At 36.3% G+C, this 17,040-nt stretch overlaps 1 protein-coding gene across 1 annotated transcript in view; it reads left to right on the top strand.

The window, feature by feature from the left end:
• The window catches only part of Nep1 (M13 family metallopeptidase neprilysin 1), a 275,024-nt gene that overhangs the window by 135,300 nt on the left and 122,684 nt on the right, over positions 1-17,040 (top strand). Inside the window, exons 8-9 of the mRNA XM_090394673.1 lie at positions 4,040-4,262; positions 10,496-10,594. Of these exons, the coding sequence (XP_090250799.1) occupies positions 4,040-4,262; positions 10,496-10,594 (322 nt within the window). The remainder of the gene's footprint in view (positions 1-4,039; positions 4,263-10,495; positions 10,595-17,040) is intronic.

Here is a 17,040-nt window from a genome sequence, read left to right as displayed (position 1 = left end):
TGTCATCCTGATGACAGGTATGCGAGCGCGCACACACACACACACACACACACATATATATATATATATATATATATATATATAATTTTTTTTTTTTTTTTTTTTGTTGGAAGTTAATCTTTGAATTGCTTTAGTCTTACTAGCAGAGATATTTGAAGTTCTTTGTTGCTATGAAGATGTCTAAAAATATTTATTCACTTATCAACAATTTGAGAAGGAAGGCAGATTATAAGTGCTCTGCTTTTCCCAGACAAGATTTCAGATTTATCAATCAGCTTTTGTTCAATGATCTGAGAGGTGTATACAGTTTGTTAATAGTATTACTGTGGTCATGTAGCAATGAAATCAATTTTCTGTTATAATCTGAAGCATTCCTAACAACCGTAGCAGTCATTGTCATCCTGATGACAGGTATGCGAGCGCGCACACACACACACACACACATATATATATATATATATAATTTTTTTTTTTTTTTTTGTTGGAAGTTAATCTTTGAATTGCTTTAGTCTTACTAGCAGAGATATTTGAAGTTCTTTGTTGCTATGAAGATGTCTAAAAATATTTATTCACTTATCAACAATTTGAGAAGGAAGGCAGATTATAAGTGCTCTGCTTTTCCCAGACAAGATTTCAGATTTATCAATCAGCTTTTGTTCAATGATCTGGGAGGCTTTTTCCACTGAACAGTGTGAGATCTTATTCACAGTTTAATACATTTCATCCCAGCTCATTAAACAAAAGCAGATTCATAAATTTGAAAGCCTTCTCTAGGAAAGACTTTCTCACATTGTTGATACATGAGTAAATATGTTTAGACATCTTCCTTTGAGCTCTACAAACCTATGATTACAATATAATATAGTATTAAGAAAAACAGTAAAGGGAAGCTAAATTTTCCCTTTACTATAAACATCTATTTCACTCTTCTCTCTCAATCATCATCATCATCATACCTAATTCACCTGTGAAAAGATGTCTTGATCACTATTTCACTATTTCATCTTTTGCACATCTAATCATAAAGTTCACACTGCTATATATTTCCTTTTCTTTCTCAGTTTATCATATTTAGTGGCTTTTTTTTTTTTTCAATTTGTTCCGTTATCATTTTCATTTCAAGCATCTCAGACTCTGTTGTTATGATTCTATTCTTCATATATCGTTCTGCTATGCTACTTGGTATTGCTCTGTACATTCCTTCTCTGTTTTTTCCAGACAAGAAATATATCTCTGTAGATTTCTTGTCAGGAAAGGAAAGGGAAGAGATAATTCAAATTTTCTTTGTTATGCAAGAAATTCCTTAATATTTTTTATAAAATACAAAGTTATTCAGTTAAACAGAGATCACAGTTTTTTTTTAACCTTCCTGTCATCTTGGATCTTTCATCCAAAGATAGAGGCAAATGCAGAAAATGTAATATTTCATTTCTCTCCATTTCTCTTTCTCTCTCCATAACAATATTCTCATTTTCTGTCAAATAGTCAATGTTAAACGAATCAATGCTTGATCAAACTTCTTTATCTAGCTGCCAGTGATGAGACCTCAATAAAGATCCAAACTGGTCTGGGTAGTGACCCTTCCCATAATACATAGCATTATACATGTCTGTAAGGATATGTGCTTTGCATTAAATATACTAAGGCAAGTGATGTGAAGTTATTAGCCTATATATACGAGTTACCCAGTCGTGAAGTTACTTCACATGCAAAATTTGTTTGCTTACATTTGGATAAAGGGTTGAACCAAGACTATAATTTCTTGGCATCTTTAATTTATAGTATAACCAAGTGGAAAAACTTTCAGCATCTATCTCTAATCCAGAGTATTTTAGTAATAAGGTGCGACTCATTTTGGCTACTTGTATATGGAAATATGACTTCTGCATTACTTCAACTTTGGTATGACTTCTGGGTCTGGCTCCAGCTGATGTGCTTTAGTGTTGAGGTGGTTGCTACGCTGAGATATGAGCAGTTCTCAGTTTTGGTTTTTGCCTCTCTCTGAGTGGAGCCACCGCTGAGTTTACAGCTTTGCTCGGTGGTGGAGGTGAGCTTACCATTGGGCATAGCCACTGCTGAGGGTTCCTCTCTGTGGCAGAGAGGAACCCTCACCATTAAGTAAAATGATCCTTTGGGTTGCTAGCACTTGCTGAGTTTAGAGTGATCTGGGGGGGGGGGGGGGAAATGACTGAATTTTTGGAGCTTTCCCTTCACTTATATAGTAAAACTGGTCTGGGTAGTGAAGATGTGAAATCATTATGGCATGTGATGATGTAAAAAGGATCATTATGGGATTCTAAGACAAGTGATGTGAAGTTATTAACCTCTATATATGAGTTGCCCAGTTGTGAAGCTACTTCACGTGCAAACTTTGTTTGCTTACACTGGAATAAAGGATTAAATCGAGAATATAATTTCTTGGCATCTTTAATTCATAGCATTTAACTGGTTTCTCACCATGAAGTTTAACGTCATATTTCCTCTTTCATTTCGCTCCTATTCCATTTTTTTCTATACACCTTTCCAGTTCATTTTTAATTTTTCTTACACATGCATTAAAATCTCCCAATACTATTGTGTAAGCTGTAGAATCCTGCTGTATTGGACATTGTGTCATATAATTCTGCATCTTCATAGCTGCTGGTTTGTGCATAAATTTTAATGGTTTTCTATTCAGATTGTTGAACCATGATTTATGCTATTCGATCTGATATTCTTTCATATTTAATAACCTTGTTTGCTATACTTTTATTTATAAAGAAGCCTACTTTTCTCTGTTTGACATCATCTGGTCCTTTTAAGTAAAGCACATTTTCTGATTTTAGAAAATCAGAAGATTGCAAGCCCATGCAATCTTCTGATTTTCTTTCACTTAGTCCTATTATATCCTATTTCATTGTGTGTATTGCCTATTCCAGTTTGTCTACCTTTTCATCATCTGATAATGTTCTTACATTGTATGTAGCAATCATGAAATTTGTTTTTTTCACTTTTATTATTTTTCTTTGGAGTAGCATGTCTGGTCCAGTAACTCCATTTCTCTAGCAAACTCGGTTCTCTGGGGATTGTAAAGGCAAAGTGATGCCAGATACTGTAGGCTCATTCTTCAATGTAGTGTATTCATGGTTTTTATAAAAGGGGATCATCTTTTCTCCTACAATGATGAATCGGCTTGGCAGTAGCCCATGTAACTAAAGCTGTGGAATGTTATCACTCTTGCTGTTCAAAAGATAGGCAACCTGCCTCTGTTCTTGCCCAGTCTCCACTGCTCTGCGTCAACGTCAAAATATGTCAGTGACCAAGTAAGCTCTATAGGCAGCTGTCTCCACCCCAAGAGGTAACAGATGCTGTCAGGAAGCTACTCCTCTGAAATACCATTGTGCCCTGTTGGAATCCCTCTTAGTCTGGTTCCTCGGTATTGACCTACTCGACTTGGGAGGCCCTGCTGGTAGAATACACTACCACTGGCTTAGCTAAATACATCCTTGAATCATGCAAGCCCATTCACCACATTAAGGTGAGGATTGCAGTGAAGGGGTAAAGAAAAAAAATTAACTTAATCATACTTAAATATAAAGAGCCAATAGGCTTCATTTCGGTGATATAAACATTATTTAAAATAAGGGGATATTAAATCCCACATTGTTTTAAAACCGAATAAGAAACTCAAAGATTGGTATCAGAGAGTTTCATGCCAAATATAGTATAAACTATAAAAGTATTATTATAAAGTATTATAAAAATTATACTATATTCGGCATGAAACTCTCTGATACCAATCTTTGAGTTTGTTATTCGGTTTTAAAACAATGTGGGGGTTAATATATATCCCCTTGTTTTAAATAACTTAATCATATTTTATTTCATTTAATCTCAATTAAGAATGTTCAGAAATGTAAAATTTTCTTACTCTTTTTTTAATTAATTATATTCAGCACATGTAGCACACAACACATATTTCCTAATGTCAGCTCTTCTTATATGTGTGTGTGTGTGTGTGCGCGCGCTGGTTTCCTAATGTCAGTTTTTTTTTATTCAGGATTATTCACAATTATGCAATATGGAGACTTATGAAATCCATGCTAAAATTCCTAGATGAAGAATATGCACAGAAACATACAGATTTCAGAAAGGTACTCTTTGGGATATCTGCTGAAAGGCAAAGGTGGTATCAATGTGTAGAACTGGTTAATAAGAACATGGGCATGGCAGTTGGAGCTCTTTTCATCAGAGAGAATTTCGATCCAAAGAGTAAGGAAACTGTAAGTAGAATCTTTTATAAGCTGTATCACTATTTTTTTTTGCCCAACAGGATAAGTTTAAGGATATATATAAAATATAATAATATATTATACAAAATAAATTTCTGCAAGAAATTTTATGCTGATATTCGCACACTGTAGTAGAAGAATGGCTTTAAAGCAGTGTATCCCAAAGTGTAGTATGTACCTTGTACTTTTTGGTTACCTTCTTGATTATCTGATTACCTTTTTTTATATATGTACATTTTTACATTATTGTTGTTTGATAAGTAATTTTTCAATAACTAAAAAAATCATAATGAATTTTTAAACAAAATATCTGTTAACATGCATCAACTGATCTCCATGAGGACCACATTTGCCTATTAGCATTATTGCATTCCATCCACGTGGCTCAAATTGTTTAAATTCAAATGGTTGGAACCACACAATCAGACACTCCTCTGAATTGTTAGTTTTAAAAATAAATACAGAACCAGATTTCACCAAATTAACTTCTTCCCAACAAAAACAAATACATTTGTCTCATTAAACTGGCCTAGTTGACTGAGTAGATAGCACACCGATTTCTCCAAACAACAGGTTGTGACTTTGAATCCTACCTGAGGCATGGATGTTTGTAAAAGCATGATTTAAAAAAGAGCAATCTTATCTTGATTAAAAAAAAAATGACTGGAAATTTAAATTTCATAATTTTTGTTTTTACTGTAGGTATATTGGATTAATATAACTAAAATGTATTTAATAATTTAAAAAATGTTTTACATGTTTGTAATTTATTGTAATACAAATGCTAAAAAATATATTTATTAATATTTGTGATTGAATAAAATATTACAGCTTCTTCCAACTTGCATTTTGCTTGAGAGGGAACATGCAAATACCATTAAAATTTTAAAAGGGGATATTTCTATTGGTGCTGAAAAAAATTATCATAATTATTATTATTCAGCCCTCCATGGAGTCAAGAGACTCATTGTGGGAGGTCCTTCCTAGGAAACACCAAGTCTATCATACAACTCCTTGAACTTAGTGGCCTTGCTCTCACCACTCTATCAGGCAATGCATTCCACAGCCATCCTCCATGCAAAGAACCACTACTCCTCACCATCTTGCTCACAGCTTCCTTTTGTAACTTCCAGCAAGTGAAAGAACTCCTCATTGTCAACCTCATATTACCTCTCAACAGTTTAAAAGTCTCAGTCATCTCTCTTCTATCTACCAAACTATGCAATCCACATTCCCTCAACCGATCCTCATAACTAACATTGTACAAACCTGAAACCATCTTTGTTATCTGCTTCTGCCCTTTCCACAGTTAATTTATCCCCTTCAAATCCTGGGGACCAAATTTGAGAACAATAGTTTAAGTGTGGTTTGATCAGGGTCTTATACAACGGAACGATAACTCTTATCTGTGCAGGTCAGCATCCTTCTCAGTATTGCAGCAATCCTCTGGGTTACCTTTACCACCTTTGCAATATGCTCCCTGAATTTCAGGTTTCTATCATTCATCACCCCCAGAATCTCTTATCTCCCACTTCCTCCAGTACAGCTCGTCTAATTGAGTATGCAACTTGCCATCAATGTATCCCAAACTTCAAGACTTTACATTTTGCTGCATTAAACTGATACCCCAATTCATTTGCCCATCAGTCTAGTTCAAATCCTCTTGCAGGTCTGCCACATCTGCACTATTACTAATAACCCTTCCCAGCTTTACATAATCTGCAAACAACTGAATATCCCCCTGCAATTCTTTGACAACGTCATTGATATAAAGGTTAAACAATACAGGTCCCAATACTCAGCCCTTGTGGGACCCTACTCGTAACCTTCTGCCTCCTTGATATTGCCACACTATACATAACTCTCTGATACCTATCAGACAGCCAATCCTGAACCCACTTGACTAACCCAACATCTAAATCCATGTGCTGAAACTTAAATATCAGCTTATCATATGGCACCCTGTCAAATGTCTTTGCAAAATCGAAAAAAAAATGGCACTATATGCCTTTCCTTCATCAACTGCTCTTGTCATGTTACTTAACAAATCCATGTTGACTCTCACAGATAAAATTCCCTCATCTGCCTAATGCTGTATATGGTCCCTCACTAATTTCTCCAAGATCTTAACTACTGATGAAACACAAACTGGTCTATAATTTGACACTTCCAGTTTGCTACCACCCTTATGCAATGGCACTACCTTCCTTACATTCCATGGGCACCTTTCCTGCAGCCAGACTTTCATTGAAAAGCCAGGTCAACGGAGCTGTCAGTTCTTTAGCACGTTCTCTCAAAACCTGTGGTGAAATACCATCTAGTCCCACAGCTTTACTGACATCCAGAGTACTCAGTATTTGGAACACACTCTCCTCTTGCACCTCTAAACCTCAAACCCCCTATCCCTCTAGTATTAAAACCTTCTTCTCCAGGATGAAATACTCCAATAAAGTGTTTATTGAACAACTCCACTATGTCCTCTGCATCAGTCACGCTATTCCCATTTTATCCCACAATGTCATTCTTCCACAATCATTTCTCCTCCTACTGGCCATACAGCTAAAAATTTCACAAGGATTTTCTTTGGATCTTAGTGCCAATCTCTTCTCATATTCCAGTTTCGCCTTCCTTACCATACTAGTCACTCTCCTAGCCTGAGTCTTATATTCTTCATGCATCTGCTCTCCACTCCTCTCCTTATATCTCTTCCATAGCCTCTTTTTCACCTGCAGTTCCTGTTTGATGTTGTTTGTCATCCATTTTACACCAAATCGTGTCTTCTTCTTCACTCGTGGAATACAGCTTACTATTGCTGCTAACAAATATTCCTTCACAATTTCCCAAGCACTAATGATATCCCGGCTTTCAATTCTGATCTTCATGGAACTGCCCCAAGTTGATATCTACGACTATTATAATCACCCACCTCATAATTCCACATAGGTTCCCTTTTCTTTGATACTCCTGCATGTCTATTCATCTTCCAATTCAAAACCACATGGTCACTCTCTCCAACTGGGGGGGGGTTTATCTCAATATCTCAATTATTATCTGCTCTTCTGATGCTATGACCCAATCCAGAACTCTCCTTCCCTCTACCACATGTTGCCTAAGACATTTGTCCCTCAAGAATTCTAGAAATTCCATTCCCTTATTACTATATACATTTTCCTCGTCTCAACTTATACTACTGTAGTTAAAATCTCCCGTAACAATCATTCTCCTTGCACTTGCCAAGCTCAACTTCCTAAACATCTCCTACTCCCCACCCTCTGTACCTCTTGGTTTGTAGCAACACTCCACTAAATATCCTGTCTTGCCCACCTCTATCTCACACCATATGCTTTCAAAACCATTAGTGTCACTGCCTTCCAAAACCTCCCCTCTTAGAGGACATAAGTTGTCACTTATCATAAGCAGCACTCCACCACCATGTTTTCCCTTCCTATCCTGCCAAAAAATGCTGTATCCCTGCTACTTCAATTCATTTTATTATATCATCTTCCGTCAACCACATCTCAGAGATCCCAATAATCTTTGGCTAGGCTGATGTCAGCTCCACCAATTCATCTCCTTTATTCCAGATACTCCTGGCTTTAGTATAAAGCATAAAAATGTAACTGCTTCTATACCTTTCATTATTTCCTCCAGACTCCACTGGACTGAACATTACCTGATGTCATTCCCCTTCCCCCAAGCACTCATTCCCACAAGAGGCCACCCCTGCTACCATCCACCCTGGGAATTCTAGTTTTCCTGCATTGACAGACTGACTTGTTCAGAAAACAGCAATCTCTCCAGATGCCTACGTCCCTTCTTCATTCAAATGTAAGCAGTCTCTCGCATACAGTTCCTTTCTGTCCTCAAATGCCCTTCGAGCATCCACATATTCCAATCCTCTCTTCTGATACATTCTGGATATTATACTATTCGTTATTACTGCTCTTCTGCTCAGCTCGTCATTTTCATGCCTGGGCAACACACACTATCTTTCTTCTCTGCATTTTATTTCATACAACCTTAGGCATGAATCTCAGATCTCTTGCCACCTGATTCATACTGCCTCTCAAGTCATTCGTGCCCACCATCAGAATCATCTTATCCACTCTTTCACCCCGCTTAATTGTCATAGCTATTTAAATTTTTTTAAATTAAAAGCTGTATTTAAAAAAAGAAGATAAGTAATGAGATACCACATTTTTATTTTATTTATTTCCAGAAATTTAATTATTTGTGATGGCTGAGGCTGAATGCATAGATTGCATAGTGTTTTTTGAAGTTGTAAGCTAATTGTGATTTTTGTGTAATAGCAGCTTACAGTATATGAAGGCAAAATGGTATCTTACTATTCATTATCTCTGCTCTCCTTCTCACCTCGCTATTATTGTTATATCTGGGCTACACATCAGTGACTTTCCAACAACGCTATTATCCTTCACTTCCCACAACAACTTCCTCAAGTCTCTATCACATTCCTTTTTTCACTAAGTTATATGTGCCTACAACTACCATTAATTCTGATGTCCACTCCTTTCTTCTGTGCAAAGTATCAGTTATTTGTTTCAATGTTCCACCAGGAAATAATGTTTTGTGTACTTTATTAGTCATCATATCTCTAATGATTGAGTCTCCCATACAGTGATATACAATTATCCTTTAATGACACTCATTCACATCAGTCAATCTCTTCTTTAGGTCTTTAATCTCACCTTCCAGATGCTTCATTTAGCTTTTCATTTTCATGAACTCTTAAGTTCTTCTATTATGGTCCCTTTATTATCATGAATAACACTTCCATGTGATTTTTCTGACTAGCTACCAGTGACATTAGCTCCTGTGATGTGGAAACATTGGGAGGGTTCAGTGATGAGTGACTAAGATATTATCAGGACTCTGGAATGTTGAATATAGAGAGAGTTTGAAGGAATGGATTTCAATTTGGTAGATAGGAGGAAAAACAGGTGATATGGTAGAAATGTTAATTTAGTGAGGGGATTCTAAAAAGAGTAGAAGGCAAGAGGGGAAGAACTAGTGCCCATCCTTGGAAGTTCTGTAAGATTGTGGTGAAGAGGGGTGTAAGGAGAAGATTTTTTACATGAAGAATTGTGAGTGAACGGAACACATTGCCAGAATATGTTGTTAATGCAGTGAGTGTTAAGGATTTTAAGATTCGATATGAAAAATATGTTATCAGATGAATGAATCTCCCACAATGAGTCTGCAGATTCCATAGAGGATATTATTTTTTTAAATTCCATTATATACAGATATTGTAGACTAGTATTTATGATACTTGCTTAATATGTTATTGATAGAGAACAATAATATTTGTTCAGGAACACAGCCGCCTCTATAATTATTTTAATATTTACAGCATGTTCCTTAATGTAAATTAAGGATTAATGTTTGTTGAAATGACCAGGGATTTTAAATCTTCCTAGAAATACATAACTGCTTTTATTCACTCGTTTATATATCATCATCATCAGACATCCATGGTGTCAAAGACTCATTATGAGAGGTCCTCGCCATCAACAGAAACCCATCAAACTGCTACTTAAAACTCATGTACTTTTTTCTTTTGAGGGGGGAGGGGGAGTAGAAGGATTATGCTGTCTAAAAGAAGTTACTATTTTATGGCAAGATACTTTGTAATTGGCATTACTGTATCTTGCATGTTTGACCCTTGAAGTTGATTTTTTCTTTCTTTTGTTCTTTTTTTATCATGTTACCCTGTGTATTAATAACTAGATATACTCCAGATTTTGATAGTTTTTTATAATTATTTTAAACTCATGAACAGTTCAGTTGGAAGAATGATGAGACATGCACTCATCAGTTAGGAAAGACCTAAGTTCAGTTCTTGCCATGATAAGAGAATATTTCAATTTGAAGGTAAACTAGCCATTCTCATATAGAACTAGGGTTTTTTCCTCCCATCCATGAACTAGCTAATTTCTTGCTCTAAGACATGAAACTCTCCAGAAACACTAACAATTAACAGGCAAAAACACTGTGACCTCTAATGGTGATTCCTGGGATTTCATGGCAATGGCATGTAATAGTAATAAAAATAATAATAATAAAAGAATTTTTAGATTTTTTTTCAGTTAAAACAAAAAAGGAAAAACTGCTTTATAATTTCTCAAAGGGAAAATTTGCAAATATTATAATCTTTAGAATTTCATTGATTACTTTTTTCTTTTTTTTTTTGATTACCCAAGGCTTTAGAAATGATACATAACATACGAGAGGCATTTAATGAATTACTAGAAGAAAATGATTGGATGGATGAAGAGACACGGCAGGTGGCTAGAAACAAGGTAATAAAAATAGTGTTGTCAATGATTATCATGTTTGTTATGTATGATTACGATGTTAACAGAAAATACTGATTTTTATTTTTTTTATAAGAAAAATTACTGAAACAAAAAATCACTGTTTAAATTTTGCATGACTAATTACTATACATATATATAACGATTGTTTCAAAATGAACTGAACACACTCAGATATTTATTAACTAGGATTCTGCCTCAAGAGCTCATATCTGGTGAACACAGGACTGGCAATCTCAAGGTACCTGAGCTGGATTTGATCATACTTCATGCTTTTCTGGTGGTCAAATCACTTTCCTGTCTCCTTAATTTCATCTTGTTATCCTCTGATTCTTCAGATCCTAGGCTTTTAGAATAACTCGAGGGTCTCTATGCCATCCCACCCCTCCTTCCATTTCTTATTATTTTACTATACAGCTGGCAGAAAGTTATAAAATGCATCTCCCAATTAGTCTGTTATCATGGGAGATTAGAATCACATACCTCCATGAATGTGAAGAGAAGAAAGTGAAGTAAATCTGGAGATAGGCCTACAAATAAATTTGGATAAATCAAAAATAATGTATAGTATAAATACTCCGGAAAGAAAACAAATTGAAATAAATCATACAAATATATACGACAAATCTTTACAAAGAGCCATAAACTTGATAATGAAGTTTCAGTCAGAATTACAGCAGGTTTTATTATTATTATTATTATTAAACAAGACCTCATGGAGTCAAAGACTCATCTAGGAGGTCTTTTTATCTCACACACATCTCATCATACCGCGTCTTAAACACATTCAAACTCCTTGCAGACACCACACTCTCAGGCAAGGCATAACAATCACTCACAACTCTGCACGAAAAAAACCTGCCTCTCACTCCCCTACTCACACCCTCTTTATACAGTTTCCAGGGATGACCTCTGGTTCTCCCCTGATCTCCCACTATTCTCTGTAGAACTTCTCCACCATTGATCCTATAACAACCCCTTACCAACTTGTAGGTCTCTATCATATCTCCCCTCGTCCTTCTCTCCACTAGACTCTGCAAATTACATCTTTTCAATCTTTACTCATACTCGACATTCCAGAGGTCAGAAACTACCTTAGTCAGTCGCCTTTGAACCTTTTCCAACATCTCTTCATCCCTCTGAAAAACCAGGTGACCAAATCTGGGCACAAAAGTCCATGTGTGGCCTAATCAAAGCCTTATACAATGGAACAAGAATCTCCCTACTTCTACACGTCAGTGTCCTCCGCATCATTCCCAGAAGTCTTTGTGTTGTCTTCACAATTTTGGCGATGTGTCCCCTAAATTTTAGATCCTTATCCACTATCACCCCCAGATCTCTTATTTCCTCTACTTCCAACAATATATTCTCACCAAGCATAAATTCTGCATCCCATCTTTGTTTTCCAAATTTTAAAACCTTACATTTTGCAACATTGAACTCGCATCCCCATTTGCTTGCCCAATCACTCAATTTATTCAAGTCTTCTTGCAAGGCCACAACATCTTCACTACTCTTTATGGTTCGTCCCAACTTTGCATCATCTGCAAACAACTGAATATCTCCATCCAAATCTTCACCAATATCATTAATATACAAGTTAAATAGTAATGGCCCTAAAACAGATCCCCGAGGCACTCCACTAGTGACTTTCCTTTTCCTGGATATTGCACCCCCATACACAACTTGTTGATACCTATCAGATAGCCAGTCTCCAACCAATGCACTAATCTAATATCCAACCCCATCTGCTCTAGTTTGACTGTCAACTTATCATGAGGTACTCTATCAAAAGCTTTTGCGAAATCCAAGTATATTACTGTGTATCCTTCTCCTCTGTCCAAGGAAGCAGTCACTTTATTGTAATAAGTAAGTAGATTACTAAAACATGACCTCCCTTTAGCAAATCCATGCTGTCCATCAAAGATTATACCATTGTTGTCAACCCAACTCTGGATCCTAGTACTCACAAGCTTCTCCAACAACTTAACCACAACACCTGACACACAGATAGGCCTATAGTTTGATGCTTGAGTTCGATCACCTCCTTTATGAAGTGGCACAATCTTGCCCTCCTTCCACTCTTTAGGGACTTGACCAAGTGCAAGTCCCTAAAGAGTGTTAAAAACTCGTATTAAAAAAATATGTCGAGGCAGGTGTCAACTCTCTGGCACATTCCTTCAGAATACGTGGTGATATATTATCAAGTCCTACAGCCTTATTTACATCTAGTTTACTCAACTCCCCAAACACCTCTTGCGCACTTACAGTCAGTCTCTCCTCCCCATCATCAACTGCTCTTAATCTCTCCATGAAGTCACATTCACAAGATTGAAAGATCTTTATGAACTGCTCATTAAGTATCTCCACCACACATTCTGCAACAGCTGTCTTTATACCATTTCCTCCAATCAATGTCATCCTTCCATAATCATTCTTTCTTTTGCTGGCTACATATTGAAAGAACTCCCTAGGATTCTTTTTGGCTTCATTAGCTAACTGCTGTTCATACCTCTCTTTAGCTACTCTCACCAACCAAGTCACCCTCCTTGCCTGGTCTTTGTAGACCTCATGAAATTGGTTACTTCCACTTCTCTTATGCTGCCTCCACAGTGCCCTTTTTCTCTGTATTGCATGCTTAATCTCTTTATTCATCCATCTCACACCTACCTTATTTAACCTTTCTCACCCATGGTATACATTTAGACATTGCATCTACTAAATATTTTTTGAAAATCCCCCAAGCTGCATTAATCTCTTTTCCAGCTAACTCCTCATTCCATGCTACACCTGCAAGCTGTCTCCTGAGCTCTTCATAATCACCCCCCCCCCTTGTAGTTCCACATATACCCTTTTTTCACAAGGGTCCTTGCACTGCTGGCAACCACCCAGGTAATCACCTCATGGTCACTTTCACCAATTGGTGGATGATTTGATACCTCATTACAGCAGATAGAAAGTTTTTAATCATTCTAGAGATATATTTAAAAACAATTTACCAAACTGCCTGATCTACAACCAGTGTGTACTCCCAATAATGATCATTTTACAGCAGATAGAAATAGATCCCAATACCTCATTTTACAGCAGATAGAAAGTTTTTAATCATTCTAGAGATATATTTAAAAACAATTTACCAGACTGCCTGATCTACAACCAGTGTGTACTCCCAATAATGATCTATGGTAGTGAAACCTTAAGTCTGTCTAAAAAAAAAACATCTAGAGATACTAAAAACAACACAAAAAGAAAGATCTATTTTGGGAATAGCCCATTTGGATAAAAAGAAGACTTGAATAAGAAAGTAAGCAAAGGAAATGGACATTGCATTAGTAATTATTATTATTATTACCCAAGACCTCATGGTAATAACAGGCAGAAAATGGCACTGGGCAGGACATGTGATAAGAATGTCTGACAACAGATAGACATCAAAAAATGGTTATTGAAAACAAGTAGACCAACAATAAGATGGGACAATGAGATAACAAGGTGATATATGGTGGAAAGATGCACAAGATCGGCCAAAATGGAAGAAGCATGGAGAGGCATCTATTCAGCAGTGGACTGAAGAAAGCTGTTGATGATGATGAACTAGGTTTAATATGACTAAGTAGCACATTGAGCACTTGCAAGGTTATAACAATAACTGTGATAATTATTTTACAAATTAATTTAAACTGTATGTTCATTATGCAGCCTAGTTACTCAGCAATAAATATTTCAAAGTGTTTGATTAATTTTGAAATACATTGTGTATGTTCTTGCTGTTGTTCATTTTTTTATAAAACTACAACATTTTATTAATATTTAGAGTCACTATTAATTTGAGCATAATTTGATATATTCATGCAATATGCTCTTCAGAAAGTGAACAGCTATCTTATTATTATGCGGACATCTCCATGGAGTCTCAAGACTCATTGTGGAAGGTTTGCATTAACCATTATTCAACATATCTATCATAACCTTAAAATTATTCATTAACAAAGCACCCATGACCATGACCACCTCTAGCAACTCATCCCACTCATTTACCACTCTCCAAGCATAAAATCTAGTTACCATTACCATGCTCTTGCAAACTCCTTTGATAGCATCCAAAGGAGATCCACTTTCATTCTCTTGCACTGTTTTACAATTTTTACACATGAAAAAGTTTGTTGATAAATGCTTTACATCTCTCAATACCTGTAATGGCTTTCATAACAACACCAATACTAAATAATAGCATAACGCCACACAATTAATGAAGGGAATTTTTTATTTCATTACTTTGATAACCCCACTTTTAATGCATCATAACAGTTCCATCATTACATGTGACACAAGCTGAGATATTATTATAATTATTACATGATGCCTCCAGGGAGTCCAGTGACTTATCGAGGAAGGGCACCTACTCTACAACTCTCTGTTGTAGAGTAGGTGACCTTCCACTCAATCCATCAACTACAATGAACCGCTACTACACCAACGCCATTTACCACCCACCAGCACCACTAGTATTTTCACAGACAATTACAAACATCTGTGCTTATGGCACGATTCGAACCCACATTGGCTGGAGAGCAGATATGCTTCGCACTCGACCAACCAGACCGGCGATTTTAAATAGTTCTTCATGACACCACACAAATGAAGACAAACGAGCAGAGAATCAAATATCCCTTATGTAGTAACACTTTTGAGTCCAGTTGATTCCAGATACAAACTTACAGCTGAGTTCATCCGACTATCTAATGTGCAAGTTCAAACGTACATGATTAATATGGATTTGTTACTTAATGTACAGATTCATCATCAATAAAAAATTATACTGTTCAACATAATTTTATTTGCCAGTATTTTCCTCATTTTATCACCTAATGTCATTTAAGATGTTAATGCAAGCATTAGTATTCTATATTCAGCAGACTTTTATTAATATCTTGAACCACCTTTAATGATGAAATGATAAAAAAATTTGGCTAATCAAAATTGTTTTGTCAAACGATAAAATTTCATTTATGATCATCTCACTGTCTTTCACAGTATTCTCTATGATAGTCAGCATGTATTTGTTAAAGAGAGATCATGTTTTATCAACTTATGTACTATGACAAGGTGATCAATGTACTGGACAAAGGAGATGCATGTACAATGATATACCTAGATTTTTCAAAAGCTTTTGATAGAGAAGGAGGTAAATAAATTGAAAGAGAGTGGATTGGGTAACAGACTTCTGAGTTGGATCAGTGACTGGCTGTCTGTAGGTATCAGAAAGTTGTGTATGGGGGTGCAGTATCCCAAAAGAGGTATGTCACTAGTGGTGTGCAGCAGTGTTCAGTTTTTGGACCATTGTTGTTCATTGTTTAATGATATTGGGATTGGTTTAACTAGTGATATGCAGATGATGCAAAATTGGGGAGAACAATGCAGAGTCAAGCAGATGTTATGGCCTTACAGAAGGACTTGAATAGGTTGTATGAATGGGCACATAAGTGGACTAGCAGTTCAATGTTGCAATTTTTAAGGTTTTGAAATTTGGTAAGCAATAATGGGATGCAAAGTATACACTTGGTGGGGAAACTTTAAAGAAGGTAGAGAAGATATGAGATCTTGGAGTGGTGATGGACAAGTACCTGAAATTCAAGAGCAACATTGCACATGTTGTGAAGATGTCACATTGGATAATGGTAATGATGCTGAGGATCCTGATTTGCACAAATAAAGAGGTTATGATACCATTATATAAGGCCTTGATCAGGCATCATATTGTTCACAGATTTGGTCACCACAGACCAAGTGGTCAGTGGTCTTTGGAAAATGGAGTATGAAGATAGATTGAAAGAATATAAATTGCAAAGCTTTGTGAATAGGAGGAGGAGGGGAGGATATGATTTAGACATATATTGGTCAGGAGTTGTTAAGGTATGAAATGAAAGAAATATTTCATAGAATTGGTGAGGGAAGAACAAGAGGCCATCCCTAGAAACTGTATAAGGAGGGTATGAGAAGAGGAGTGAGGAGCATGGTTGGTGTGTGGAATGCATTGCCTTAGTGTGTTGTGAATGTAGACACATTGAATCAGTTTAAGGCATGGTTGGATGAGCTTTGTGTGATAGTGTGTACTTCCCATAATGAGTCTCTGACTCCATGGAAGTCAGATGTTAAAGGCATGGTTGGATGAGCTTTGCATACGATAGTGTGTACCTCCCAAAATGAGTCTCTGACTCCATGGAGATCAGATGTTAATAATAAGTCAATCCTACCTTCTTGAGGTGTAGTCCATTTCCACTAAATAGATTGTGGCACTATCAGCAAACATTACCACTGTAAAAGGATATTTTCCTAGTTGAAGTAAATGCAAACTAAACCAATTAGATGATAGATGAAACACTACCTACCACCTTGGGGCTTGAAGTGACTGTTGCCATGCTTTGTTCCCA

The sequence above is a fragment of the Typopeltis vanoorti genome, chromosome 6 (assembly GCF_054136105.1).
Source record: "Typopeltis vanoorti isolate ZY-2024b chromosome 6, IOZ_Tvanoo_1.0, whole genome shotgun sequence".
NCBI classification, from domain to species: domain Eukaryota; kingdom Metazoa; phylum Arthropoda; class Arachnida; order Uropygi; family Thelyphonidae; genus Typopeltis; species Typopeltis vanoorti.
Note: the sequence above shows the minus strand (reverse complement) of the source record. Positions and strands in the feature narration are given on the sequence as shown.